A 12,172-nucleotide genomic window follows, 5' to 3' on the forward strand; every position below is an offset into this window, starting at 1 on the left:
ATTCTAGGGACAATTAGGAGGCCTGCGTCTTGTGACCGTAGCGTACGTGTAGGTATGTACGGCAGGACCAAATCAGAGAGATAGGTAGGAGCAAGCCCATGTAATGCTTTGTAGGTTAGCAGTAAAACCTTGAAATCAGCCCTTGCTTTGACAGGAAGCCAGTGTAGAGAGGCTAGCACTGGAGTAATATGATCAAATTTTTTGGTTCTAGTCAGGATTCTAGCAGCCGTATTCAGCACTAACTGAAGTTTATTTAGTGCTTTATCCGGGTAGCCGGAAAATAGAGCATTGCAGTAGTCTAACCTAGAAGTGACAAAAGCATGGATTAATTTTTCTGCATCATTTTTGGACAGAAAGTTTCTGATTTTTGCAATGTTACGTAGATGGAAAAAAGCTGTCCTCGAAATGGTCTTGATATGTTCTTCAAAAGAGAGATCAGGGTCCAGAGTAACGCCGAGGTCCTTCACAGTTTTATTTGAGACGACTGTACAACCATTAAGATTAATTGTCAGATTCAACAGAAGATCTCTTTGTTTCTTGGGACCTAGAACAAGCATCTCTGTTTTGTCCGAGTTTAATAGTAGAAAGTTTGCAGCCATCCACTTCCTTATGTCTGAAACACATGCTTCTAGCGAGGGCAATTTTGGGGCTTCACCATGTTTCATTGAAATGTACAGCTGTGTGTCATCCGCATAGCAGTGAAAGTTTACATTATGTTTTCGAATAACATCCCCAAGAGGTAAAATATATAGTGAAAACAATAGTGGTCCTAAAACAGAACCTTGAGGAACACCGAAATTTACAGTTGATTTGTCAGAGGACAAACCATTCACAGAGACAAACTGATATCTTTCCGACAGATAAGATCTAAACCAGGCCAGAACATGTCCGTGTAGACCAATTTGGGTTTCCAATCTCTCCAAAAGAATGTGGTGATCGATGGTATCAAAAGCAGCACTAAGGTCTAGGAGCACGAGGACAGATGCAGAGCCTCGGTCCGTTGCCAGTGCGCCTCGGTCCGTTGCCAGTCCGTTGCCAGTGCGCAACGAGACAAGGATATCCCTACCGGCCAAACCCTCCCTAACCCGGACGGCGCTAGGCCAATTGTCTGTCGCCCCATGGACCTCCTGGTCGCGGCCGGCTGCGACAGAAACTGGGCTCGAACCCAGAGTCTCTGGTGGCACAGCTAGCACTGCGATTCAGGAGGCCATTTTATGGTGCTTTTGACAGTGATGAGGGGTGGTCGTTTGCGGTACACATTCGGAGGATAGGGAGCCATTTATTATGTTCAACAGAGAGCTACTTCCGGTGCTTGGCCTGCCTTTCATTAGTTTAGTTGGAATAGGGTCCGCTCTGCAGCTTGAGGGTTTAGAGGCCATAACTATTTTTGTGAATGTGTCCAATAGATACAGGATTAAAAACTTGAGTTTCTCCATTGATTCTAGGTCCTGAAAGTTCTGTGCAGACTCAAGACAACTGAGATTTGAGGGAATACGCAGATTGAAAAAGGAGTCTGTAATTTGCTTTCTGTTGATCAAGAAGTTCTCTTCATTCCCCCTTCATAATCTTGCAAACTGCTTTCTAACTGTCTCAAAGATGTTTCCTTATCTCCTGATCAGCATTTTCACCTGACAGAGACGGGTACTCAGCAGAAAAATCTACCCAGTCAGAATATTTAATAATCCTGTTCTGTATGTGTGTCCTCTGCCAGCCGCTATGAGGAGGACATGTACTGGAGGAGGAGGGAGGAGGAGCAGTTGTACTGGGGGGAGCAGAGGCACATGATGGCCCCCCCTCCACTCATGAGCCGGCCCGGCATGCCAGTTCCCCCCCTACTGGTGAGAATCAATGATTAAATCAATCATTTACATGAACTTGATCAATAGAGAAAAAAACTGGTGTTTTAGCTTTTCAGTTTGTTTCCAGAAGTGGTTAGTTTTAAGAGGGCACCTGGTTTTATTGAGCTCTTCTCTTTTCCCCTTAGCAGCCTGTGCGTCGGCCGGACTCCCCAGACGACCGTCACATCATGGCCAAACATTCCACCATCTACCCTGTGGAGGAGGAGTTGCAGGCGGTGCAGAGGATTGTCTCCCACACTGAGAGAGCCCTCAAACTGGTGTCTGTCTCCCTGCTGGAGAAAGAGCCTCCGTCGGCTGCTCCGTCGGCTGCTACAGAGGCTGCTACAGAGGCTGATGCTGGAGAGAAAGGGTAAGAGCTGTATGGGTCTGTACTAGTGCACTACATCATTCACACAATGTTCTATATAACACATTTATACTTGAAAGTTCTGTAACGCTGATCCCTCGTGGTGTGGGCCATGGGCATGTAGCCTGATCTGTAGCTTTTTCTTTACTCATTCCTGCTGGTCCTCTGATCCCTGGTGTATAGACCGGACAACCAGGCGGCCCGTATGCTGAAGGGGGTGATGAGGGTGGGCATCCTGGCCAAGGGTCTGCTGCTACATGGGGATAGGAACATGGAGCTCATTCTGCTGGCTGCCAAGAAGCCCACCCTCTCTCTGCTGAAGGACATTGCTGAGCAGCTGCCCAAAGAAATGGCGGTAAGACCACAGGCGGCTTTCCTTTAGTGGAATCACTGTCTTTTGGGATCCACTGTCTATGTGTTGGAGGTGGGATTTTCTACATACAGTTGGATTACACACCAGAAATATTAATCACGTCAACCATTATAAGCAGCCTCTCCCCCAAATCATATTTGTTAGGCAAAGTGTCACAACAGAGGAAATCTGATCATTTTAAATACGAACCACAACGCTTGACTTCATGTCGTGAGGTTGTCATCAGGGCTAAAGTGAAAGAAATCGGCACCAACACTGAAGGAGGAACTAATTGGAAGATCACACTGTATCATTAATTATTAAAGGAGAGTGGATACAGATGGACATCGAGGCTATTCAAAAGGAAACAGTTAAGGAGAGGACCTATACCAAACAGATTGGCTTAAAGTAATTGTTTTCATTCAAATACTTTGGCTGCGCTTGATTGAGCTATGAGATTGTCTGGCACAATGGAAACAATGAAATGGTAAAACAAATCAAATACAAGTGCAAATTCTGCACATCTGGCACTCCAAGCAAGTTTAATTAAATGTTCAAAGCATTTGAAAGCAAACAAATACTTGTTGAGCCCAGGTGTAGATTAAACCTGTGGTGTGTTGCATTTCCTTCCTCCCTCCTGAAGTTCTGCTACAATAAGTGTTTCATTAGTAGTGCATTTGACTGATCTTTAGTGCCACTGCCTGGTTATGACACCTGAACCCTACAGAGAGAGTGGGGCTATAGTTAAAATTTACTCCCCTAAGGTTACATAAAGCCATTGATTAAAAACAACATTTGTGCCCATGTATTGACAACCACTGTCTAAAAAAATATATATAATTCTGCATTTGTCCACAAGCACAAGGTTATCTAAATTGGCCTTTTTAAAAGCTAAATGCAGTAATTAAGAAATAATTTGAATATCTGGGGCCAAATACATGAATCCAGTGCCCTATCAAACTAATCTCCCCTGCCCCCCAGTCCATAAAGATAACCCCCTCCTCTGTAGTGAGTAATCCAGTGTCCTTTTAACCGGCAGCCATTTTCTGAAGATCAGTATGAGGTGAAGGCTCACCCTGAGGAAGCCAACATCGTGATTTTTTCGAGCAAGGAGCCAAAAATGCAGGTCACCATCTCTCTAACCTCGCCACTGATGAGGGAGGACCCTGCCCCTGACAAGGAGGAAAAGGCAGGAGACAAAGCGGCTGAGAAAGGTTAGAGAAGCCAAGCTTTCAGTCCAATAAATGCACTGTGTGTCCCCCAAACCTCAAGCTGAACCAAAAAAAACTAAAATGGGACTTTTAACCAAGCACATAATGACTATTTCATCCAAATGTGGTAGATATCATAGAATAATACTTTTGTCCCGGACACCGATGATATGAAGTGAATTGACTCACCATTTTGTTTCTGTCTCTTGTTTTAATTTATCCATTATTTGTAGTACCAGTAGTCAAGTTGTTTTTCACTTTGTCTTGTCTGATATGGAAATCTAAAGCCGGGCTCTCCGACCTTTCTATGCCATTAAGGTTTTTGTGTATGTTTCTCTAAACATGCCCAGATATGCCCCATGAAACCATGACAACAATGGAAGTACTGAGCTATGTGAAGATGATGCCCAGGGTTAAGGGTGCATTTAACACTTTTCTGAAATTAAATAATGACTTTATTTTGTTACCATTGATCGCCGTGTCTATTTCTGTCATGTAATTGGTCAATAGTTGCTAAGGGATTTCACAAGGTCCCATGACCTTCCCACACTTCCATCTCTCATGCCTGCTAACTGAAACGGCATTATCAAAGTATTGGTTGACACGGTGTTGGAGTGTAATTCTATCCCCACACAATGGTCTCTATTAAAGTTGGGACAAGATTTATGAATTGATTAGGCTGCGATGCAGTGCAGCACACTGTTAGAACCATTGTGAGATGTAAAACACTCCCTCACCTATTTGTGCTGATTTCACCTTTTTCTATTACTGTATACACTACTTGGAAAACAAATTATATTTCCCATTTCTTAAGTTGTGTTTGGGTTTGTTGATCAGTGTGTCTGCCTGTATCAGCAGACCTAGACAACCATACAGTATGTACATGTATATCCCCCTGTACCAGAGGATCTAACGCAGGGGTGGGCAATGTTTTTTGCTGAAGGGCCACATATGGATTACCAAATTTTTTGGAGGGACACGCAGATTCTTTTATTTGAAATATATACACTACCGTTCAAAAGTTTGGGTCACTTAGAAATGTCCTTGTATTTGAAAGAAACACTTTTTGTTGTCGATTTACAATAACAGCAAATTGATCAGAAATACAGTGTAGACATTGTTAATGTTGTAAATTGTAGCTGGAAATGGCTGATTTTTAAAAATGGAATATCTGTACGCCTATGTAGAGGTCCATTATCAGCAACCATCACTCCTGTGTTCCAATGGCACGTTGTGTTAGCTAATCCAAGTTTATCGTTTTAAAAGGCTGATTGATCATTAGAAAACCCTTTTGCAATTATGTTAGCACAGCTGGAAACTGTTGTTCTGATTTAAAGAAGCAATAAAACTGGACTTCTATAGACTAGTTGAGTATCTGGAGCATCAGCATTTGTGGGTTCGATTACAGGCTCAATGGCCAGAAACAAAGCACTTTCTTCTGAAACTCGTCAGTCTATTCTTGTTCTGAGAAATGAAGGCTATTCCATGCGAGTAATTGCCAAGAAACTGAAGATCTCGTACAATGCTGTGTACTACTCCTTTCACAGAACAGCGCAAACTGGCTCTAACCAGAATAGTAAGAGTAGGAGGCCCCGGTGCACAACTGAGCAAGAGGACAAGTATATTAGACTATCTAGTTTGAGAAACAGGTGCCTCAAAGTCCTCAACTAGCAGCTTCATTAAATAGTACCCGCAAAACACCAGTCTCAACAGTGAAGAGGTGACTCTGGGATGCTGGACTTCTAGGCAGAGATGCAAAGAAAAAGCAATATCTCAGACTGACTAATGAAAAGATTAAGATTTGCAAAAGAACACTGGACAGAGAAACTCTGCCTAGAAGGTCAGCATCCCGGAGTCGCCTCTTCACTGTTGACCTTGAGACTGGTGTTTTGCGGGTACTTTTTAATTAAGTTTTATGGTTATTTCTGATCAATTTTATGTTATTTTAATGTTAAAAAAAAGTGCTTTTCTTTCAAAAACAAGGACATTTCTAAGTGACAACTTTTGAACGGTAGTGTATGTCCGTTTATAATTTCTACTTAATTTCTATCTGGTTTTAGATGCTCGAGTGGCCTGAAGTGGGTTTTTAACCCCCCCCCACACACACACATTTTTTACTCAAACCTCCATCGGGCAGGATTGAATAGGCTCGTTGGCCAGTTCCGGCCCACGGGCTGTAGTTTGTCCACCCCTGCGGTAATGTCTACCACTTTTGCCACAACAGTCTCTAGGAACATGGAAGTATGGAAAGCCCCATGGTACTGCTTACTGTAGCTTATCTTGTGAAATTACTGAGAAGTTACCATTTGGCATTCCATATGTCTACTCAGTTCAATATGTCTGTCTATTGATAAATAGTATGACATGGCAATGAATGCATTAAGAACATCAAGTCCCAAAACAGAATTCCTTGAGTTCCCAACTTGAATGCATTGTAGGCACATCGTCTTACCATGGAAAAGATTTGTGGGAAGACAGTCTGACATAATCATTTTGTTGAATTATCCTGTTTGTCATCTTTTGTTAATCAACACATCCAATGCAATCACTTAAATATTTAAATATCTCTCTGTTGTTAATACTGGGCCATAACCCATAAATCTATGTGAAACAGAACTGTAGGTGGCACTGCTGGACAGTCATATGAGTGATCGATCAGTAATCAATGAGCCAGTGTGTCCTTTCTTTCCTACTCTAGGGGTGCCTGAGAAAGACCCTGCTGATGTTCTGAACCAGAACAAGTGCCTGGAATACCTAGCTGCTCTGAGACACGCCAAGTGGTTCCAGGTAAAGACAATATGTACAATGGATCACTTCAAACTAGCTGGAGTCCCGGATCGTGACGATGACCGCAATGGAGTTGGCCAAACGGCACAAACAGATCTGGGACTCAGGCTAACTACAAAGTACTCCAGGCTAGCCTCTGTGTAACACTGTACTGTAACAGGTGTGTGTGTGGCATTTACAGGCTCGTGCCAATGGTCTTCAGTCCTGTGTGATCATCATTAGAGTGTTACGGGATCTTTGCCAGCGAGTGCCAACCTGGGGCAAGATGCCATCCTGGGTGAGGATGTTCTGTCTCAGTGTTGAGCTTTTCTAAGGAAGCTAGTTGATGATAATTGATGTTTTTGATTGTGTGAATTGTGTCTTACGTGGTGTGTGTGTGTCCTTTCCCTGTGTTCAGGCTATGGAGCTGCTGGTAGAGAAGGCCATCAGCAGTGCCACAGGGCCCCTCAGCCCAGGGGAAGCCATGCGTAGGGTCCTGGAATGTATCGCTACTGGCATCCTACTGCCAGGTGAGGGAGTTTTAGTATTCATTAGGCGGGGGGAGGGGGGTGGATCACCCCACAACTATTAGTTAGGCCAGGGGGATCACCCCACAACTATTTGTTAGGCAAGGGGGGGTGGATCACCCCACATCTATTAGTTAGGCAATGGGGGGGAATCACCCCACATCTACTAGTTAGGCCAGGGGGATCACCCCACAACTATTTGTTAGGCAAGGGGGGGGTGGATCACCCCACATCTATTAGTTAGGCAAGGGGGGAATCACCCCACATCTATTAGTTAGGCCAGGGGGGGATCACCCCACAGCTATTAGTTAGGCCAGGGGGGGGGGGTCACCCCACATCTATTAGTTAGGCCCAGGGGGAGGGGTCACCCCACATCTATTAGTTAGGCCCAGGGGGGGAGGGGTCACCCCACATCTATTAGTTAGGCCAGGGGGGTCACCCCACATCTATTAGTTAGGCCAGGGGGGGAGGGGTCACCCCACATCTATTTGTTAGGCCAGGGGGGGGGGTTCACCCCCACATCTATTAGTTAGGCCAGGTTCACCCCACATCTATTAGTTAGGCCAGGTTCACCCCACATCTATTAGTTAGGCCAGGGGGGATCACCCCCACATCTATTAGTTAGGTCAGGGGGGGATCACCCCCACATCTATGAGTTAGGTCAGGGGGGGATCACCCCCACATCTATGAGTTAGGTCAGGGGGGGATCACCCCCACATCTATGAGTTAGGCCAGGGGGGGATCACCCCCACATCTATTAGTTAGGCCAGGGGGGGTTTCACCCCACATCTATTAGTTAGGCCAGGTTCACCCCACATCTATTTGTTAGGCCAGGGGGGGAAATCACCCCCACATCACATTGATCCCGTGTGGCTCAGTTGGTAGAGCATGGCGCTTGCAATGCCAGGGTTGTGGGTTTGATACATACCCCTAGGGGACCAGTACAAAAATGTATGCACTACTGGAAGTCGCTCCGGATAAGAGCGTCTGCTAAATTACAAATGTAAAAAATAGCTCTGTTTTGACCCACCTGGAGCACCTTTGTTCTCTAGTGCTTTCCACTGGTCATTCAGGGTCCATGGGGAAACTAGCAGTTTGCACTGGACAATGTGCTTTGTCAGTGGTAAACATAGCTCTGAACATGAACTAAGTTGTTCAAAGAGGTGGCATGTAAACAGTGAGTGGAACAATCTAAATAATGTGGCAGTAGGATGTGTGTGTCTTATTTATATATATATATATATAAACTCTCTCACACACACACACAGAGTACCAGTCAAAAGTTTGGACACCTACTCATTCCAGAGTTTTTCTTTATATTTACTATTTTCTACATTGTAGAATAATAGTGAAGACATCAAAACTATGAAATAAGACATATGGAATCATGTAGTAACCAAAAAAGTGTTAAACAAATCAGTGTGTGTGTGTGTGTACTGATTTTGTGTTCCTCTTAGACGGTCCTGGGCTGCTGGACCCCTGTGAGAAACACCAAACCGATGCTCTGTGGAGCATGACCAAACAAGCCAGGGAAGACATTACTGCCAGCGCACAGGTATGCTCACTACCACACTCACCATGTGATTGGTATAATCAACTTTAACATTTGGTGGTCTACCATCTTAGACTGGGAAACTGTGCTGCATACAGAAGACATTGAATATGAATTTCTGTAAAGAAATCATCGATAAGTGTGTGTGTGTGTGTGTGTGTGTGTACACACACAACCTTTTAAACCCCCTATGTTTCTTTGCGACTCCTCTTTCAATCTCACTGAGATCGCTTCTAATATTGAGTTGCAACCTCTTGAGCTTTTGCCCTCAGAACAGCCTCAATTCGTCAGGGCATGGACTCTACAAGGTGTCAAATGTTCCACAGGGATTCTGGTCCATGTTAACTCCAATGCTTCCCACAGTTGTGTCAAGTTGGCTAGATGTCCTTTGGGTGGTGGACCATTCTTGATACACATGGGAAACTGTTGAGCATGAAAAACCCAACAGCGTTGAGGTTCTTGATACAAACCGGTGCGCCTGGCTGGCACCTACTAACATACTCTGTTCAAAGGCACTTACATTACTCTTACCTATTCACCCTCTGAATGGCACACACAATTATTGTCTCAATTGTCTCCAGGCTTAAAAATCTTTCTTTAACCTGTCTCCTCCCCTTAATCTACACTGATTTGAAGTGGATTTAACAAGTGATATCAATCAAGGGATCATAGCGTTGACCTGGATTCACTTGGTCAGTCTGTCATGGAAAGAGCAGGTGTTAAAGTTGTGTACACTCATATCCCTCTAACTTAAACCCCTAGTCATTATGCTAGCTCTAATTACACTCCATTTGTCTTTGATTTTTACCCATTGATATGTGTGACAATGGAATGTGTTTGAAGTCCACTGATCCTCCTCTCGTCTCTGATTCCAGCATGCTCTGCGACTGCTGGCGTTCCGTCAGATCCACAAGGTTCTGGGGATGGACTCCCTGCCGGCGTCCAAGGCCAGCGCTCGGAACCGCAAGCGCAGAAGGGACGGGAGCGAGACTGGAGAGGGGGAGGTCAAGAAAGACAAGAAGGAGGATACAGAAGAGGTGGATGCTTGATCTCTGACAGAGCAGTGTTAGCTTGGATGGCTGTCTGGTTTTGCTTCTAATGTTGGCATGATAATGATAGAGTAAAACAAACATATCAGCACCCAGGCTATAGCAGGTTAATCGTCTATACTGGCAGAATGTCACATCCTTTACATATATTTTTAATTTTCAGAATCTATATGAATATAACTGACTTAGTTGTAACATTTATGTCTCCACTAGAGGGAATGGGATAGGAAAGGTAAAGATGATTTACTCTTAAAATTGTGCTGAAAATTGGCTTTAACGTCAGACTGACTTACTGAGGTTTCTAGGAGCTAATGACTGATAGTCTGGTCCCAGATCTGTATGTGCTTCATGACAACAATCATCAGAGGAGTTTGCTAAAGCACATACTGATCTGGAACCAGGCTAAATGATTGCATCATTCCATTTCCAGAATATTTGCCCACTCAACTTCTGAAGCCCTCCCATTTACAGTACTTGTACCAACCACTGTTCCTTACATTGTTTTGTATGTACTGTAAGGACTTTTTCCCCCTGCTTTTCTTATTGAAGAGAAGATGTAATAATTTACTGTACAGGCCAGTTATATACTGAAGACTGCAGGAGTTACTAATTTAGGTACATATATTGGGTTTATTTTCATCCTGCCCACAGCTGGCAGCACCCAAATAATCATCACTTCAGAGCGCAGCTGCACAGGACCAGATCGTAATGCCCATGGTCAATTTGGTTTGACATTCGATATCGCTATGGGGTTAGTTAGGGACCATCAGTAAATTACACAATGTACATGGGACAACATTTAAAAATATCAATAGCTCCAAATTTCAATGACTTGACATCAAACCAACTATACATTTTAGAAATTAATATACAAATATTGAAATAATTTAAAGAGAACAGGTGTGCAACATGAAGTTATTGTCTCATTTACATTGTGTAATTTATTGACAGTCCCTAACTAGCTCCACAGACAGGCAATCCAAAGTCAACCCAATTTTGCCACAGTTGCACACCAGGCGGCTGAAGCGGCTTGGTGAAAGAAGTTGGCTAACTTACTAGCAAGACTACTTTGAGACATGGTTAGACTGTTTCAAGTTATCTAGAAGGGTGAGTGAATGTAACTGTACTGTTTTGGCATAGTAAAAGTACAAATACTTCCCATGTTCAAACACAGACGAGTAACCCACATCAAAGCACGCCTCTGAAACCGTTCTGTCGCATTTCCTAATGAGACTTGAAACCAAGTTCAGCCCCCCTTTAAAGACCGATGTTAGTACATTAAAGTACGTTTTAAAAATGTACAGTTCATTGTGCCAAAATTGCAGGCAATGACAAATAAAATGCTAAAGCTGTAAAGAAACACTCTGAAGACAGCGCTTTGAAAAGCACTCTCTCTGTGTAGTCTAAAGATGTCTATAAATTTGTCAGACACCTGGGGAAAAAAATCTGCATTTTTGAAGATGTGATTGATTGCACCACAAAACGCTTTTAAGGAAATCACAGGGTTCTAGAATATGTTTTGTTTAAGAGGAGTTGACAGATCGCTCCTATGTTGCACAGTCTGTCTAGCATGCTATGAGAATAAAGCTCTTATGAAATGAGTTATTATATGCAGCCATATTCTTTGCATTTAAAAATCTCTTTTGTGGAGTGTGTTTGGAGATTTCATATAATTAATTGATTGGATTTACATAGCGCTTTACATATAGCTGAAGTTGAAGTTTACATACACCTTAGCAAAATTCATTTAAACTCAGTTTTTCACAATTCCTGACATTTAATCCTAGTAATAATTCCCTGTTAGGACCACCACCTTATTTTAAGAATATGAAATGTCAGAATATTAGTAGAGGAAGTGATTTATTTCAGCTTTTATTTATTTTGTCACATTCCCAGTGGGTCAGAAGTTTACACACTCAATTAGTATTTGGTAGCATTGCCTTTAAATTGTTTTTGACTTTGGTCATATGTTTCGGGTAGCCTTCCACAAGCTTTCCACAATAAGTTGGGTGAATTTTGGCCCATTCCTCCTGACAGAACTGGTGTAACAGAGTCAGGTTTGTAGGCCTCCTTGCTCGCACACGCTTTTTCAGTTCTGCCCACACATTTTCTATGGGATTGAGGTCAGGGCTTCGTGAAGGCCACTCCAATACCTTGACTTTGTTGCCCTTAAGCCATTTTGCCAAAAGTATGCTTGGGGTCATTGTCCGTTTGGAAGACCCATTTGCGACCAAGTTATAACTTCCTGATTGATGTTGCTTCAGTATATTCACAGAATTTTCCTCCTCATGATGCCATCTATTTTGTGAAGTGCACCAATCCCTCTTGTAGCAAAGCACCCTCACAACGTGATGCTGCCACCCCCGTGCTTCACGGTTGGAATGGTGTTCTTCGGCTTGCAAGCATACCCTTTTTCCTCCAAACATAACGATCATTATGGCCAAACAATTATATTTTTGTTTCATCAGACCAGAGGACATTTCTCCAAAAAGTACGATCTTAGTCCCTAT

At 43.3% G+C, this 12,172-nt stretch overlaps 1 protein-coding gene across 6 annotated transcripts in view; it reads left to right on the top strand.

The window, feature by feature from the left end:
* Window positions 1-11,263, top strand: part of LOC115109197 (zinc finger RNA-binding protein-like) — a 33,856-nt gene extending 22,593 nt beyond the window's left edge. For 2 of the 6 annotated variants that reach the window (XM_065009667.1, XM_065009669.1), the window contains exons 11-20: window positions 1,712-1,838; window positions 1,985-2,208; window positions 2,389-2,560; window positions 3,597-3,771; window positions 4,119-4,187; window positions 6,467-6,555; window positions 6,737-6,832; window positions 6,953-7,064; window positions 8,519-8,616; window positions 9,489-11,263. In XM_065009667.1, the coding sequence (XP_064865739.1) occupies window positions 1,712-1,838; window positions 1,985-2,208; window positions 2,389-2,560; window positions 3,597-3,771; window positions 4,119-4,187; window positions 6,467-6,555; window positions 6,737-6,832; window positions 6,953-7,064; window positions 8,519-8,616; window positions 9,489-9,662 (1,336 nt within the window). In that variant the 3' untranslated portion in view covers window positions 9,663-11,263. The remainder of the gene's footprint in view (window positions 1-1,711; window positions 1,839-1,984; window positions 2,209-2,388; window positions 2,561-3,596; window positions 3,772-4,118; window positions 4,188-6,466; window positions 6,556-6,736; window positions 6,833-6,952; window positions 7,065-8,518; window positions 8,617-9,488) is intronic. The other 4 variants (XM_065009668.1, XM_065009670.1, XM_029633861.2 and 1 more) reach the window with 2 other exon arrangements.
* Window positions 11,264-12,172: the final 909 nt, after the last annotated feature.

This window comes from Oncorhynchus nerka, linkage group LG25, assembly GCF_034236695.1.
Source record: "Oncorhynchus nerka isolate Pitt River linkage group LG25, Oner_Uvic_2.0, whole genome shotgun sequence".
NCBI classification, from domain to species: domain Eukaryota; kingdom Metazoa; phylum Chordata; class Actinopteri; order Salmoniformes; family Salmonidae; genus Oncorhynchus; species Oncorhynchus nerka.